This window comes from Homalodisca vitripennis, chromosome 8, assembly GCF_021130785.1.
Source record: "Homalodisca vitripennis isolate AUS2020 chromosome 8, UT_GWSS_2.1, whole genome shotgun sequence".
Lineage (NCBI taxonomy): Eukaryota > Metazoa > Arthropoda > Insecta > Hemiptera > Cicadellidae > Homalodisca > Homalodisca vitripennis.
In genome coordinates, this window is record NC_060214.1 from 11,559,903 (window position 1) to 11,578,650 (window position 18,748).

Below are 18,748 nucleotides of genomic sequence, written 5' to 3' on the forward strand. Positions count from 1 at the left end.
TTGTAATTCAAGTGCCATTAGGCGCTGTTTTGATGACGATTTGAGTGGAAATGATAGTGAAGAAAGTCAAAATACAGCACCCCCACCAGAGAGTGACTAGTCTAATTTTTTTAGTCTAATGTAAATATGTATATAAGCCATTTTTCTGTATTTTTAATACTTTATCTGTCATTTTTCTTACTTTTACTCATACCAGTAACTAAATATGTGTTTATTTTGAGGCAATAGTCACTATTCAACTACTTACTGACACTTGTTGATGTGGTAAACATTTTAGTAAAATTTGGGTGAAAAAACATTGTTTTGTTTTTTATCAATTAGTATTGTGATATGTTGTGCAATAGGTTATGAAGTGATATTTTTCTTATTCAGCATTAAATTTGGAAATTTTTGCATATTTTTTAGAAGTAGTACTACTACATTTTGTAAAAACTATATGTCAAGGATTTTGAAAAATAAAAATATAAAAAACTACACAACCAGTTAACAGGACCAGATTTTTTATGATAAAATGTAAGCATTTTTATTTTTACTTGATCTTATAGAACATATTTTTGTGGAAAAAACCATATGTAATACATTCAATTTGAACATTATTTGTATATAAAAAGTTGATTTAAAAAAAGACATGTCATATGCTCGAAAATGGCCTAGCACTTTGAAGTGGTTTAGTCATCACTTGGAGGGTTAAACACAACTTGAATATATGTTTTTCCACAAGGTGTGGAACATTGTGTTCCAAGATTTCTAATCTGGGTTATTTAGAGATGCCTCACTGGGTAAAAATCTTATTTCTGAACAGCCATCATTAACCGGACAGGGTGTAACCTGGTGACATCTCCCCATATCCATCCGTGCATCCTACTCATCTCTAAGGTTTATCTCTTCTGCTTTTGAACTTATCTCGATTCTGCTTTATCCGGTTTCAACAATATATTTTTCCCAATGCTTCTCACTTACATGCCACTAAGTTGTCTGGAACCATTTCCACTTCTATTCTTTCATTTAGATGGTCTCTTCTCCTTGGGATGCATTACATATGACAGTGAGTGCAGTTTACGTGGTAGAGAGGACAACACGGCGTACACACTCTTCACATGCAAACGTAACTTGAATAATTACACTTCACTGACTGATAAAAAAAAAGTTTTACATCTCCAAAATCTATACAATTTTTAAAATATGTGATCCCTAAATTTATAAGCTTTAACTAACATTTTTGTAACATTCTACTAAAACATTTCTAGCTTTACTAAATAATAACATTGGGATATGAAAAATTAGTCTTATTCTTTAGATCTTAAACATTTCTGATTAAAAAATATATTAAATGGCATAACAATTACATATAAATAAGGTTCTAGTTATTATTGTTATATTCATACCGTAAAAAGTTCTTCCTTATTTTGTTGCTAATAATAACATATCAATATTTTTTTTATTTTGATTGGCAATAATTTATTATGAAAGTAAATAAATATTATTTTCAACTAATCCAGATAATTTGAAGTATATATATGATAAAACAAATGCTCTATTAGTAAAATAATAAATATCTATGAATGAGAGACAATTTGTTGAAAATCTGGAAATTGGCACTGAATGTTCTACATGAACGTCGTTATTTTATTATAGTTGTTATTTTTACGCAGATATATTTCTCTATTAATTGACATTAATTTAGAGTTATTTGGTAAAAATAATAATGTTTTAAAAATTTATTACACAACAACAATATATTGCTGCATTTAAATTTTAGGTCGAAATATCTGTAACGATACATTGTTGTGCACCACTTTTCAGTAAATACACTCATAACGATATACCATTGCATATCATTCAACGTTTTAACATTTTCCGCTGGTGTCGTCTGCTGAAAGGTGATCAATCACCAACGGCAAAACATATAAGATTTTATGTTATGCCACATTCACAATTTAATTAAGATCCTACAAAATAAAAACTGTCCAGTTGGTCAAGGACATTGTACTTTGTATGGTAAATATTGACCAACTGGACTCATTGTATTATAGGAATCGTATATATCAGAACTTTATTAGTACCAAAAGACTCTATCTATATTGTAGAATATACCTGCTGAGTGAGGCCAGTCTGTGCCAGCTGTACCAAGGTGAGACCACACAGTGCCGCGGTACAGGTGCCGTCCAGCCTTGTGACCGTCCGGTACGCCTTGTTTGCCTCAGCCAGTCGACCGGCCAGTCTGTGTTGTGTGGCTAACTCGAGCAGACTCCTTGTGTCGTGAGGCTTCAACTGTGTCGCCTATCAACACACAGACACACAGTTTCTCAACTTGGGAGTGGTGCAATTTTACAAATTAATGTCTTATAACTTTAGTTATCCTTAAGTCGTTGACAATTCCTAACACTTTTTGTGCAATCAAATCACACTCGTCAAAGTGATTTTTCAAATGCTTTTAAATGTAATGTCTTTTAAGGTTAGTAAAATTGATATTCCCCTCTTTACAAATCAAGCTAAAACAACGCTCTGTATGAAACGCCTAGCTCTAATAATATCTGTAGTACATGTAAACTAATAAAAATTTGTTCAAATAAATTGTCCACTTTAGAATTTTGATGTGTAGATAAAATATAAATCTAAATCTGGCAAAAAATTGTATTGTAGATTAGTGTGTAAATTTATCTGACAGACTTCTGACAAGCGGGTATGAAAAAACACAAAATAGTGCTTTGGGGTGGGGGGAGAAAAGAAACAAGTAATTCTTCAGCTAAGTGTATATAGGAAAGCTCATTTGTAGGTTAGTAGGCTACTACCTTTTTTTGTCAATTATGTTCTTAGCTTCTTGTTTTTACACAAACAACTAAATGGCTTACCGCAATACTTAGGCACGTACTGTGCTCCCATGATGCATGTCGATGACACAACACTTCTAGTGTCCGAATGCTCACCAAATAACTTAGCCATTAACTCCTACACTGCATTAAACACTGCCAATCAATACCGTTACGAAAACGATTTAGTTGTCAACACTGAAAAAAACCAAGCAATTAGCTTTTGGAAAGAGACAAGAAGAAGTTCCCGGACTGCCTGATGTATCAATGGAAAGTCAGACAAAATTCCTTGGAATGATTATTGATAGCAATTGATCATGGAACAATCACATTGACATACTCTCCAAAAAGCTGAATTCGTACCTATATGTTTTAAAAAGAGTAAAGCATGCCAGTGATGACGAAACTACAAAAACTGCCTTTTGTGCGTTATTTGAGTCACACTTAAGACACGGCCTTGCAGTTTGGGGGGGGGCACAACTGCAGGAAACTTAAGTAGAATACTGCTACTTAAGAAAAGAGCAGTCAAAATGATGCCTGGCCGTGGCCCAAGAGAAAGCTGCAGAGATGCCTTCCCTCACCAGGGAATCATAACGATTATCAGCCTATACATCAGAGAAGTCATAGTCCATGTTGACAAAGAGCAATTGGAACGAAGCCATGATCCATACCTACAACACCCGCCATGCTTCAAATTTTCACCTGCCACACTGAACAATTCAAATCATCACACTGAACTATTTGAAAGGAAACCATCCTACATAGGCAGAAAAATCTTCAAGCATCTTCCTGAAGATATAAAAATGCTACAAGGACAGAGGCTGAAGACAGCACTGACCAAATGGCTACTAGCCGACCATTCTACACCATGGATGAGTTACTGAACTGGAAAAGAGAAGAGCAATACTCTCAATAAAAACTAACCATGTAACATTTGACGCCATTGCATTTCTTGATGATTTGTAAATAAAGAGTTTGTCTATTGTCTATTTTTCTTTTTGCTAGTGCTGCTTTTGGTCTCTCTTTGGCTTTTCATGATGACCCATTTAAGTAAATGTAGTTGTGAAATCTTTCTTCTTTTTCAATAACAATGTTAATCAAACTATTGATAAGAAAACCTGTTCTGGACAACTGCACCATCAAACTGCCTAAACAGACAAAAATTACTTATAGCTCACTTCAGCAAATTTGTGCCTTGGGTTCTGACCCACAATCACAAATAACGATTGTTTATTGGCACGGCACGGCACGGTACCAATACCTCAACCAACACCTATAGCAACAGATTAATATATGTGTAAAGCCTCTGTATATTTTTATGTATATCTTTAAGTGCGTACTGTGTCAGTAAAATTTGCTTTAAAAAAAGTTGCAAATTTTGTATAAGATGGTTTTTGTGAAAAATCTGTGGCTGTACAAACAGTTCAAATAGCACAGAAACATTAGGTATATTTCGTTTATGTATTGTACAGTGCTTGTTCCCCATATTTATAAGAAATATATCTAGCAATACCAACCTGTGTGGCAAGTCTGATTGTCTCGGTGAGTATCGTCGTGTTACGGCCACACAGTCGAGAGTAAAGCTGTGCCGGCCACAACAAGTCTGCTCCCTGGGCCTCGGCCGCAGCCGTGTGTCTCCTCACTGCCACTGCAGCTTCTGCGTAGTCTCCGGCCACTGCCAGCTGGTGTACAGCCCTCACCTACACAGGCACAGTATCTCATGTCAGGGAGATCTAACAGGCAGGGATGTTGCACAAACTGACAGGATAATAAGTAGTAAAATTCACACAAAATCACGAAGCAGAAGTCATATTCTCAATTACAGTTCTTACATAATTGTATAGTAACACATTAGATGATCCTGACATGATTAATAATAAGTAGTAAAATTCACACAAAATCACGAAGCAGAAGTCATATTCTCAATTACAGTTCTTACATAATTGTATAGTAACACATTAGATGATCCTGACTCGATTAATAATAATAAGTAGTAAAATTCACACAAAATCACAAAGCAGAAGTCATATTCTCAATTACAGTTCTTACATAATTGTATAGTAACACATCAGATGATCCTGACATGATTAATAATAAGTAGTAAAACTCACACAAAATCACGAAGCAGAAGTCATATTCTAGATTACAGTTCTTACATAACTGTATAGTAGTAACATATCAGATGATACTAACTCGATTAATAGTAATAAGTAGTAAAATTCGCACAAAATCACGAAGCAGAAGTTATATTCTCAATTACAGTTCTTACATAATTGTATAGTAACACATCAGATGATCCTGACCTGATTAATAATAATAAGCAGTAAAATTCACACAAAATCACGAAGCAGAAGTAATATTCATAATTACACCTCCTACGTAATTCTATAGTAACACAAATAAATTGTAATATATATTTATGTGTATTTTCTACTGAATTGAAGCAGACAAGATGAAGCAGTAAGTCACCAACATATTTTACAGCTATTTGTGAAAAAGGTTAACTAAGCGAAGTGTAGGTTCAGTAACCCAAGAGAGATAAAACATGTATTGCCTTATTACAGTATAATAAAAATATGCATAACACTAAAATTATCATTTGGCATAACATGTTAAAGTTAAGACAATTATCTGCAAGTGATTTAATCACAAATAATTAGGACGAGGATAAGAATCTTTAAATTTGTCTGTAGAGTAAGCAAGTATATTGATACTATTCTGTTAACTTTATTATAGAATACAATATTTTCTTATTTTTATTTTTACCTTCTTGTAAAATACAAAATTGTATAGCCAGAGTACAATTCACGTGACGGAGTAAATACATGAAAGGAAGGTGTGAAGAGAAGATGAATGGGTCTAAGACTGTTGGGAATAAATCAACTGGTTAGATTGAAGTATGGTAAGTTGAATTGAATTTTTTGTGAAACACACTAATGATGATGATGAAGAGATGGTGAAAGAATGTTGCATTTATTTGTATTGTATTATAAGCCTGATACTTAAATGAAAAACTGGTTTGCAAAATTGTTAGTTTAACAAGTGACTTAGTTAATTGCCAAGTCTCATGACTGTTAATCATACAGTGGCAGCGTGATTACCACTGTACTATTTGGCAGTAGTTCCAATTAATCACACGATATTGTGTGCCAATACAGCTGCTGCAGACCCTGCTGTACATTCATTAGTTCTATGTTTTTTCTACAATAATTGTGTAATAGTGATACAATACAATGTGTCCCATTCAGAATGAGTAAAAAAACCACACTTACTGAATCACATTAAAAGTCTGTATATATTTTAAATCTATTGAAAGAAAAGTGTCTAATAGTTTATTTTTATTTAAAACAGAAACAGTTTTTGTTTGAATACAATTTATCAATACAAATTATTTAACTATAATACAGTTATATAGTAAACGTAAATATTTATTAAAATATGTAAAAAAATTAATTTTAAAAGTTAATTGCAGCATAGTTTTTTTAACATAACAATAAGACCCCCATGACAACTCCTAGTTCATTTGTTTTAACATTGGCAGGAAACCACACATTTTCATTAAAACCAACTCATTGTCTGGTATAGAGTACAGAGTACAGAGTAGAGTTGACCCACCTCTAGCGCTGCCAAGTTGTCCGGCTCCAGAGTGAGCAGCCTGGAGGCAGTGTCCAGAGCCTGTGTCCAGTCCTTCATGGCCAACAGGAGCCTCATCTTCTCAGCCAGCGGCGGAGTACTGCGCGGATAGCGGACTATCAGCTGGTTGGCTAGTTGCAGACCATCAGCTGGGCTCAGGGATGCCAACTCACCCAGTATAGCGTCTACATTGCTCTTGTCCTGCACATCCACAAAATATACAATTGACTTTCACAGAGTCCATAAATTATATCCAGCTTTCAACACAGAATATTGTAATTAACATGACAAAAGGATTACAATCCGGACATTTGTTTTCATCTGTTGGTTCAGTGAAACAAAAAATCAGTAACACTATGTTTTGAGATCTGCAATCTGATCTCTTCTTCAGGCAAATAACTAACCTAACACATAATTTACTAAGTGCATATTTTAGAGTTAGTGAAGTTGACACACAACATGGTGGTTGTAATTCCCGACTTAGGCGTGTCACAACGCTCTGGTATGATTTGTTTATCTTAACCTAATTTGTAATTAAGTGTGAGGTTATTTTTTTTTTACCTGAAGAAGAGATCAGACCAATACAAATAAATGGTTATTTTACACATTATTCTACCATTTGTTATAATAAAATCATCACCAATGCATATTTTACTGATAAGTAATATTTTTAACCGTACCTTTAAAACTAAACATTTTAAAAATAAATTTGCTTATAAAAACTTAATAACACATGTTAATAAATTATTCTTTGGAAAAGTTTATTGGCAATAAATATAAGGGTATCTTGTAGCTGAGAAGATAAGCTTTTGATTGATATACAGCACTTGTACACTTTCATTTTACTATGCAAAAGCCAATTTCCTCCAAATATATTAGAATGTATCTCTGGTGATAGGGCAGGAAGAAATTATACAAACAGTATAATAACAGAGCATTTCATTGAAGATATTGCAAAAGCCAAATAAGTTATATTTATTTACATTAATCTGCTTCACAAAGTATAGTTTAAGTATGAAACATTTACGGTAATTTCTTAACAGTTCAATTTTCAAACATGAACTGTGCATATCAACTACGAACTTACATTTCTGTTAACAGCAACACCTAAGATTAACGTCCATGAAAAGTGAAAAATCTAAATGTAAGAATAGGACAAGTGATATCTTTTTGGAGACACAAAACCAATAATACGAGAAAATAAATTTGTGCAGAACCTGAAGCCAGGGAATAAACAAGTTTTTACTGAATTAGTGTGAAAGAGTTCAAATCATTATGTTTAATAGATCTAAAAAATGTCATCATGTTAGGTCATGTTTTAACTTTAAAACCCACTGCTGCAATTATGACTCTGGATTGATGCCTTCTATTTCATTTGCCTTACTGATTCAGCTTACACTGTAGAAACACTAATGAAACACACTTAGAATTGTCTGTCCTTACTTCCAGGCACCAATTCACCTTTAGAAAGTTGTTAGAAGTACAGTCATAAATACTAAGGGTGACATGTTGTGAGCTGTAAAGTGGAAGGGTCTCAAATTTTAGTTCAGAGCCATAAACACAGACTGCCAAGCTTTATATTTATGACAGGGTTCCCTGGAGATAGTAAGGGCTGTAATTCACACCCTGTGAAGGGCAAACTTTCACAAAGTTTTACTCACTATTGTTGTGCTCTCTACATTTCATAACAGTCTTTAGACAAAGCGCGTCATGTCTCTGTACGTCTAATTGTGTTAGTACAATAATTAATCCAACTTAACCATCCATCTGTTAGACGAATAGTCACTAGTCGATTTTGCAGTCATATTTTTAATCAAACTTTTGGTATCGAAAATACAATTAATTTAAGTAGGATAACTATATAACATTAATCAGGATGTTTCACGGATTAATTTGATATATAGTTTATTGAATAATAATGCGTAGTAACTAACTATGCAACGAATTTATAAAGTTGCAAAACTTTATAAAGTTGTATTCCCTTATAAAGTTGTATTGGTTGGTTTACCATGCCTGCTCGCGGACTTCAACAGAACGCTAAAAAACGGGATTTTCCTCTAAAACATTTATGTATATGTACATATGATTTATTATAATAAATTGTACTTCATTAGAAGTTCAATATATTGTGTCTTTTTATAAACTTTTATTTTTTTTTAAAGTCTTCTTACGATATGCAACAAACCTTCATGCGTATTCAGTCTTTAACAAAATATTAATATAAATACTATAAATTTATATTGGTTGCATCCATCCAACCAGATATCTTGAACAAAGATACTTATTATATTTGCAACCAGTTCAGTTCAGCCCATGTCTTGTGCTACTTGGAAGCTTTATTAGAGTAACAAAAATCATACTTGTATATTTAGTCATAATCCCCTTCTTGTTATTGTAATTATGTTAATATGAATATATTAGAAAACCGTAGAAATAAAATATGATGAAAATTTGTCCTGTGTTATGCATTGCTTATCAATATATCTTGCAGTGTTTATATATATAATATATATAAATTCAGCGTGTGCGGAAATAAATGCACACAAAATATTTTATTTAATATTGAGGTCAAGTTGACCAGACTAAATGTTCATACTTGCATCACTTAAGTGTATTTAATGGTAAACATAGTGATAAAGCACATCTACATAAAAATTATCTTTCAAAATAAAATATTAGTTTTAATTTTTATTAAATACATAACTGAAACTAGGTGGAACCAAAATAAATTTTAACGTAGATTTTCTATAGGTATTCATATTATGGAGACTACGACATATAGTCTAATATGTGAAGAAAACCGGTTTTAACGTATTTTGGCATTACTTCTTTAGTCTTGTCATCGATGATAATACATGTTCAGTATGTATAAATTAATCTTAAATGTTCATCAGTCCCAATTGTAGCCACCTTCTAATGTTGAAGCCAATGAATAATTTGGCCTATTGTTATTGGCACGCCTACTGACAGAGTCACTGTGTCATGTGCGTGCCTTGTGTCTGATGCATGCATGCTGATGGCATGTTGGCTATTTCTGCCATGTGCCTACTGCCTGCCATTCATGCCCTTGCCAGCAATAACGTGACATAACGTGACGTCACAGACTCTTCTAGTCCTCCCGTTCATCCTCTCCCCGAGTTGTACGATATTAATAAACAACTTCCAGCACGTGATAGGTTGGTGAAATTAAAGTACAACATCGTTTAGTTTTAATCTATAACAGCTTTCATATCTGATAATATTCTTCTAAATTTGTTTATCTGGAAATACTGTATTTCCAAATTTACAACAATGCACTGCCAAAATATTGATACCATTCCTTACAGGTTACAGGAATTTGTTAGGAAAATAAAATTAATTAACAATAAAGGGGCTAACATGAGATGAGGCAGTACAGTTTTATTGCAATTAAAGCAAATTACATGGATTTCAAACTTTCTTCTATAAATCAGGGGAGAGATATTAAAACGAAGGATACGGGGAATAACTGATGAGACTGGCTATGTTCATAAAGGATAGAGAATGTAAATGGGTCGAATGAATATAAAAAAAATAGTTAAAACGTTTAAGAAGTTAATTAATTACTTTTATTCCTTTTTCTACCTTTTCTTTTTTTAAATGTTTTTTATGAAATCCAGCAAAACAACCTGTTTTCCACATCCGCTAAATATAGATGTGGTTGTAGTATTCTCTGACCATTACCACTGGGGAACCGGTTTGTTGGCAATTTCCTGCAGCACACAATTATACCAATTGTCTGGCTGTGCAGGGAAAATCATGTGGTGAAACTGACGTTCAACATCAAGGTCAATATTAGAAAACTTATCGCTAAAGAAGAACTGTTGATAAATCAATCATAACATTATTTAACTGGTATTTCGTATCTTTGTAATTCACATTGAAATACTTTTCATAACAATTGCTCAAATAAAAAATCACAAACAGGGCAGATCGCTTAAATCGGAAGGTACATAAGTTTCTAAATGACCACAATGAGGTAACAGAATTTGTTGTAAAACATCATAGTATTATTGGTTCCATAGTGTTTTGAGACATCAATGTTTTCTAATTAATTCTTAGAGGTAATTGTAATGGATAACTAAAGTAGGCACTGAAATGGTTTTTTAGAGAGCACTTGTATATAAATTCCTATGCAAATGAGTGGCAACATTCATTTGTACTTAGTGATTACTAATATTGATATACTATATAATATGAACACACATTTCTTACTTAACACTGATGCAATATTAAGCACATAATGTGTAACAACTATTTTCAATACATTACTGGTCAAGCTTGAGAACTCATTTTTCACAACGCTTTAAAATACTAATCCTGTTACAATTTTTATTTTAGGCTACATAAATATTTAAATTCCCTATAACTATTGCTAACTATTAATTATGAAAGTATTATTATCATTAAAAAAACTGTTACTGCAAATAAATGTGTTAACAAAACTTAACATGTTGAAGATTTTTTTCACTTTTCATTCTACTTTTTAAGGATAATTGAAGTGCAATTTAGAAGTTGGGACAAAACTTTAATAGGTCTAATGGTATTTTAGTGTTTTGATTAATCAATTTACAATTCTCAAAAATATCAGTTACTTGGTAGAAATCCAAATTTCCAATTGCATAAGAATAATAATTTATTCACACAATAGAACACAAAGGTTTTCTGTGCAAGTCAAAACATCAGTATCAAAAGTAATTATTAAAAAGCAACAGAACAACTGTTTAAAATGAAGCATACAATCTAAAGGTAAAACCCAATACATTCTTGTAACAATTTTAAGTTATTCCTACTACAAAAACAATCTGTCTAATCAAGACATGGCTATCACAAGAGTCTCATGGAGACCGTAGAAAGCCTTCCTGATCAAGTATGCTTTTAAATAATGTTTGAAACTGTTTACATTTGTTTGAATTTTGATTACATTTGGAAGTAAATTGTATAGTTTAGGGCCAAAATAAAAAATTGAGTTTTTGGAAAGAATGAGTCTGAAACGGGTTTGAAATTAGGTAATTTCTGTGCTGCGTATTTATGATCATGATTTAAATGTGGAAAAAGATTTTTACTTTAAAAACAAACATTGTCGAATGAAAAATGAGAAGGGAGGCCAAGGTTAGGATCCCACTAGATTGGAAACGCTCTCTACAGCTCTCATCTGGTCTCATTCCCCAGACGACCCTCAACGCTCTCTTTTGAAGAGTGAATGCTCTATTAAAGTTAATGACACTAGAAAATCCCCAAAATATTATTCTTTACCTCACCTTTGACTCAAATGCCTAAGTAACCTAGTTTAAGAACTTGTTCTGAGGTAAATGTAGAAAGGCACCTCAGGGCGAATGTAGCTGAATTTAGCTGCTTCGATAATGTGTTTATATGGGTATTCCATTTTATGTCAAAATCATTCATATATTCATAAACTGGACAATCTGGTTTGTACATAAGATTATAATGTATAAATATTCAGCATACAGGTACAGCAGGTCTAAAATTTAACCGATGCTCAGTTTTGAAACAGGAAAATAGGTTCAAAATAGCTGATAATGCTTGACTAATGCATTTTTTTAATTTTAAAACTAAACTGAAAACAACATGAAAAGACCGAACTAATGCATATAGTTTTGTAGAGACTGTTCAATCAAACATTAAAAAGTGTAAAAATACAGTGATTTCATTAATATATTTGTCCAAAAAATGCACCTTCACACTTTTAAAACAGGATTATATACAGTCTTTAAAATCACAGCATATGCAAATAAAAATATTAATATCTTTCTAGACCAAATAAAATTAGTAGACCATTTAAATTCAAAGTAACAACCACCATTACTTTTTTCCTACTAAAAAAAAGAAGTAAAACATGTATGTTTTCGAGAGCTTATGCAAACTGGCTACTCTGCACAATAGACGTTAATGTGCTGCTTGGAAGCCGAAATATATAGAGAAAAAAGATTTTCTTGTGTAGTTTGCAAGTTAAATAACACAATACTTCCAGTTTATATTAATTAATGTACTGAACAAAACGGTTCAGATTTTAAAAGTTTTAAGAATTTACTGTCAATGTTTATTTTAAAGTATGATTTAGTATTAGATTTGAATAAGATATATGAATGCAGTGTGTAATGTGTAGAAGGTCCTCTCTGGTGAAAGTGAGAGTGTGGGCCAAGGTCAACATGTCGGGAAGGTCAGACATTGACCTCAATGTCCTCTGTTTGTTATTGTTGGTGTAAACCCACTTGCCCACCACTACACATAAGACACTGATCTAAAATATTTAAATAGCAATTAACATACCTTTTTTTAATTTGCAATTATGACTCTTCCGTCCCTGTATATTTATTGTATTTTACTTAGTATCAAAGAAAAATTAGCCAGGTTTATTAGTAGACAGGAAATACACTCCTACTGTACTAGAAAAAATATATGCTTGAACAGATGAATGTTCGATTGGAGAAAAACCAAAGGCACTTTTATCTATATGAGGATTACACTTTTTTATTAACTTCCTGAAAAGGCATGGCATGTGTCTATAAGTAAATTTAAAATGTTGTAAGTAATTGGCTTGTTGATAACACATTTTTTTCTTTAAATGACTACTAAACCTGTGATATTAGGAATTTACTTGTTTAATAATTAAGCTTTTGTTAATAGTTATAACTCCTGTTATTTATTTAATATTGTTAAATTTATTTTATTGTTACTTTTTATTTGTTGTATTATTTTTTATTTATTTTATTGTTATCTATTTAATGTTATTTATTTACTATTTAATTTATACTGTATGTGTTTTTAGATATGTTATGTATGTGTGTGTATGTGTATGTATATACAAGGTGTTTGAAAAGTCTGGGTACGGCTTAATATTTTACAAACCATAGCAGATAACATCTATAAACTTTGCACAGTGTCATATGGTTTTCCTTGTTATTACCATGACATGCCAACCATGGGGGGACGGCCCACAAAGGAAAACATGGAAATCTTAAATGAAAGCATGGGTCGAGTGATACCTCATTTGAAAGAGCTCACTTAGTAGAGTTGAATTCCGCAAACCGCATCTCAAAAGGTTTAATCCAATCAGAAATGGTGGGTTGTTTTAGGTACACATTGTGAAGTACATTATGCGCTGCCATTTCTGACTGGATCATCGTATTCTGATGCGGTAGGCGGCGTTTCACTCTACTAACCGATGTGTTTTCACTGACTTTTTTTAATTAGCAAATTATGTCATAAATTTATAACACAAAAAATAAAACTATTTATTGTGTCTAACACCAAAAATTGGATAAATATGCGGTTTGCGGCATTACTCTACTAAGTGAGTCAAATGAGGTATCAAATGCTTTAATTTAGATTTCCAGCTCCCGGCGGAGCAAGTTTACATAGCCATATTTTGTGATTCATGGTTTGTAAAATATTAAGCTGTACCCAGACTTTTCAAACACCTTGTGAAATATATATATATATATATTTAACAAGATGCTGCTAACACCATATTTATTTTTATTTTCTTTTTAATGAGCAAATTGTGGTGTTATTCACATTTACCATGTATATATAACACTTACTTTTACCTAATTTTATAAATGTCTAATCAATACACTTATTTTATGGAATTTTAAAGGTATGATAGGAGTAGGCCATTTAGTTATAAGAAAAAGTGACGTTGTCCATTGCATGTCATAAGTGCTTAAAGACGAAAAAGATTTCTTCTTTTATTCCTTAGCTCTTAGTTCCATATGTCCACCGGACCATGAAAAATCCCACAATCTGGTACTTTAACTTTGAAACAGTTCTGAACTTGTGTTTAACTTTACAGTAACAGCAGATGCTGGCCACATGTGATGCTATTTTAGTTACCAGGATGTGTTAATTGTTATTAAACATTGTTTATGTTTGTCAGTTACTGTGAGTTTCCAGAATATTAATTCTATTTTTATGCCTAAGCTACTCCAAAACTAAGTAAAATTATTCACGAGATATCACTAGTAAGTAAACACTAGTCTTGGTATATTTTGAATACAGTACTATACTTATGAAGAGAAAGTGTTAATTAAAACTGTCAAGAAAAGCCAACAAATTTCCAAAAATATGTACATTAATCATGTACAGTCTCAAAGTCCTTGCACTGAAAAATCGTTCACTTCATTTTTTTCATAGTTGTAAGTCTACAATATCCTTTTTTCTGAAGCATATTATTTTTATACAGCACTTGTTTGTTAGTTTTTTTTTTTATTGTTAACAAGTTAAACAAAAAATGACTATACTTATTTAACTTAGTTTATCGCTATAGTATATCCGTATTAATGAAAAGTTTAATTAAAAATATATGTAACCACGGCTTTTTTTTAAACTGTCGCAAATCATTTCAGGTATTTCTTCATATTATAAAGACATATTATAGTTTTATGATACTTTATAATTACAGTTTTTTTTTAATATTTAATGTAACAATCACCTTTTTCCTGTGTGCACACAAAGAATGTTTCAAGCAGAATGCAACTAACACAGTATTAAAACATAGTAACTACAGAAGTTTTCAGATTTTCATATCTAATTAGTTTAAATTCAAACAGTTTTTTTTATTTTTCACATAAAAATTTAAAACATTATTATTAACTGTTACATAACACTTAACTCAAGGCCTACAATATAATTACATTTTATTCTATGATCTGAAATGGTTTTTTTTTTCCATTTACGTCCTTTGAAGTTCTCATCTATTACAAAACCAGCAGAGAGTGTTAAAGCACTCCCACACAAGCTTGGATGAAATGCTGTTGGAGTCAAGAGCTTTAAGAGCTGCCTGACTGTCTGACATTATACAGATGTTCATTTCCTGGTACGGAAATGAACATCTGTATAATGTCAGACAGTCAGGCAGCTCTTAAAGCTCTTGACTCCAACAGCATTTCATCCAAGCTTGTGTGGGAGTGCTTTAACACTCTCTGCAAGCTTGGATCACGCAACTGTGTGCGTCTTGGTTGGGTACCGGGCCACACAGGCATATGTGGCAACGAATGCGCCGACAGGCTTGCCAAAAGCGGAGCAAGCATGCCATACACCGGTCCAGAACCGAGTTGTGGTATAAGCAAGTCAGCCGCTTATCAAAGTATAAACAAATGGTCCAGGAAGACACACCGCTTGCGGTGGCAGAGTCACCAAGGACAAGCACTCGGCAAAAGACTGCTTGCCGATTCTAGCTCCGGATTCACCAGATGGCTGATGGGGCTGGGGAGGGATCGGGTTAAGCAAGTGATTGCCTTGATCACTGGACACGGCCACTTCAGGAAACACCTAAACACTCTAGGTTTACGAAATGAGGACTCGGAGTGTAGACTCTGCAATAAGTCTGAAGAGACTGCAAAACACATAATACTGGACTGTGAGAGACTGGGAGCAAGGAGAAGGGCTCTTTTCGGTGATAAACAACCAGGCGACGAACCAGATGCTAGTATCGGGGAAAAGCTTCTTAGCCTAATTAAGGGCACGAAGATAGGCTTACCCCTCTAACATCAAAGGGGCACACAATAAGCTCAGGTTGACGTGTGAGGATCTAGGAATCCACCCCAATATCCCAAAGGAAAAAAAAAAAAAAAAAAAAAAAAAAACCAAAAGGTTAAAAAATCTGAACTAAAAGTTATACAAGTAAGTTTAACAAATTATTGACAAAATAAAACGTTCTCACATCTGGATTTTGGAGTTCTTTGAAAATTAAATTTACATTAGATATTGATTATGAATTTTCTTCACAATATACTTTCTCTTTTCCACTGCAACAGAAAGCAAGGCCTAGGTTGATACTTTATTAAGATTCCAATAGTTTCAACTATAGTTTCAAATCTTGTTTAAAAGAAAATTTGTATACAAATGTGATATGTTCCATTTTAATCCATTTGTGTATTATTCATTTGTAACCGTTTAGTTGCCTTATTTTTTTATTAAAAAAATAAATAGATGAAATAATACTTTATTCTGTTGAAAGTTTATTCAAAATTACTTTTAATATAAAAGAAACTGTTATTGTTCCACAATTTTATTTTATTATAAAAGCGCTTTCGCCGGTTATTGTTTAAGCCAAAAACAATAAATAGTTGTTCTGGGTATTCTTTTTAAACTACATCCACATACAGATTTCAGTAAAAATCTGTCCATTCTATTAGTCAATGCTGATGTTTACATACACATACACGGACATTATGTTAAGATAGACATGTTATGAACATCACTATGGAAAAATAAAGGGATGGTCCAAAAAAGGTACTTCCCTTGAAAACTCATATTTGGTACCACAGCCTACTTTATAACTTTAATATGTTGTATTTTTATGTTTGCGAACAGAAGAGTTCAATATCTAGGCTAGAAATGTACCACTTTGTGTGCTTGCGAAACACTCTTCCATTACATAACCTCCATTGTCATGTCACTCACATTCTGGACCATCGCCAACTGCATACTTAAGTTGTTTAACACCTAATGACACAACGAGCACAAGACAATCTTCTACAATCTCATAACGAGCACAACCAATAAAGATAGATTTTAAGGTCAGGGTACATGTGCTCAGTTTTTTTATTAGACTAAAACTTTGCTGTAATTTAGGTAAAATTTTGTTTTGATCCAAGTTTTATTTCATTGCAGTATCTGATTTTCTTTAGCCCTTACAATTCTAAACGGTTTGATACGCTCTTAAATATTTCTTTAGTTCTAATTCTTAGGACAAACAAGCAAATATTTTAGAACCTTTTGAAACATTTTACAAGTGTAAGGATTACAGAAAATCAGCAATTGTAATGAATTAAAACTTGGATTTAATTAGACTGTTCACTGAAGGCAACACTGTAATTGGCAAACGGGCTTCCAACTGTTTACACTCACCAAACACAACATTAGCGAGAGAAACCTTCTAAACTGGGAAGCCATTCTTTCTAGACAACTTGTATTACAAAGCAACAAAGAACAAAACTGACGGTTTTGGCATTTTTGAAATATTGCTGGAGTTTGGGAATTAGTTAGCAAAAACACATGCAGATAAAAATCTTTTACTCAGAAAATGTCAAGACCCAAAATCAAAGAGTGAGTCCTAATTGGGTAAGCACAAAGACCCATTGTTCCTACAGCACAAAGCACATTGTTCCAACAGAACAAAGGCTCCTCTTTGTCCCCCTTGTCTTCAAGGTCTCACCACTGCAGGTGCAATTTCTAACCATTCACTCCCAAATTGACTATAGCAAGCATTTCTTGTTGACTCACAATATAAATTTACCTTTCCTGTACTTCAAACAATTTATATTCATGTTAGTCACAAATCAGTTTATGATTTTGACTACACTGTAAGGTAATTTTAAATAACCCATTAAGAACAATGCCCATATACGACTAAGATTTTCAAGTTTCCCACTATATTGTCTACAATACATATTATCAGAGAATAATTTCAATTCAATTTTTTAAATCCATATTATTAAACACCTCCAAAATAACATGATTTTTCCATTTACTCTTTCTATCACGTATATTAGTTTAAAGGACCCTAATAATGGCAAATTTTTAATAAAATACAATATATAATGCAAAATATGTAATAGACTACATGGCAATGTGTAAGTACAAATTGTCTGGTTTATTTCAGAACTTACAATCCTGGGACCTTAAAGTTCTTGGACTACAACTTGTGGGACTTGGACTCTTAAATTAATTTTCTTACATCAGGTGTATCCCTGCCGTTATGATATGTACAGAATTGTTTACGATTGATTTATTTTGTACCATTGTATGAGCTGTGAACCTAAACTATTTAACGTTGGTGCTTCAGAATCTCAAGAGTTACAAAAACAAGCTGTTCAACAAACAAATTAACCTGAGAGCTAAACACAACATGTTGTCTGTGAAGAGATCCAGGATTTGTGCTATAACGGTAAGAGACGAACTGTAATTCCAGCGGAGACTATCTACTGGCAGGAATAGACAAGAACAAACAACTGCCACAGAAATAGTTCTGTCCCAGCCGACGCCGGCCACAATTTATACACAGACAGAGACAACAAACCCGAGCGGTTTACTTTAGAACAGAGCAAACGTGTTAAGGTCTACTCGCAGCTAGCTGTTAAGAACGACACCAGAAAGGTGCTAATTAAGGTCCTCCAATACGATGGGATCTGTACAGTTTAAGTACAGTAAACTCCCAATTACTCGGGTGATTAAGTGTACCACAGATAACCATAATTATTCAAGACTACATCTGAACCGAGGTTTATGTAAAAGCATACAAATATGATAGATGTTATGTT

At 32.8% G+C, this 18,748-nt stretch overlaps 1 protein-coding gene across 3 annotated transcripts in view; it reads right to left on the reverse strand.

Annotated features, from left to right (window-relative positions):
• Window positions 1-18,748, reverse strand: part of LOC124367287 (tetratricopeptide repeat protein 21B-like) — a 69,086-nt gene that overhangs the window by 33,177 nt on the left and 17,161 nt on the right. For all 3 annotated transcript variants that reach the window (XM_046824003.1, XM_046824004.1, XM_046824002.1), the window contains exons 3-5: window positions 6,426-6,644; window positions 4,328-4,510; window positions 2,095-2,280 (exon numbers count right to left, since the gene is read on the reverse strand). In XM_046824003.1, the coding sequence (XP_046679959.1) occupies window positions 2,095-2,280; window positions 4,328-4,510; window positions 6,426-6,644 (588 nt within the window). The remainder of the gene's footprint in view (window positions 1-2,094; window positions 2,281-4,327; window positions 4,511-6,425; window positions 6,645-18,748) is intronic.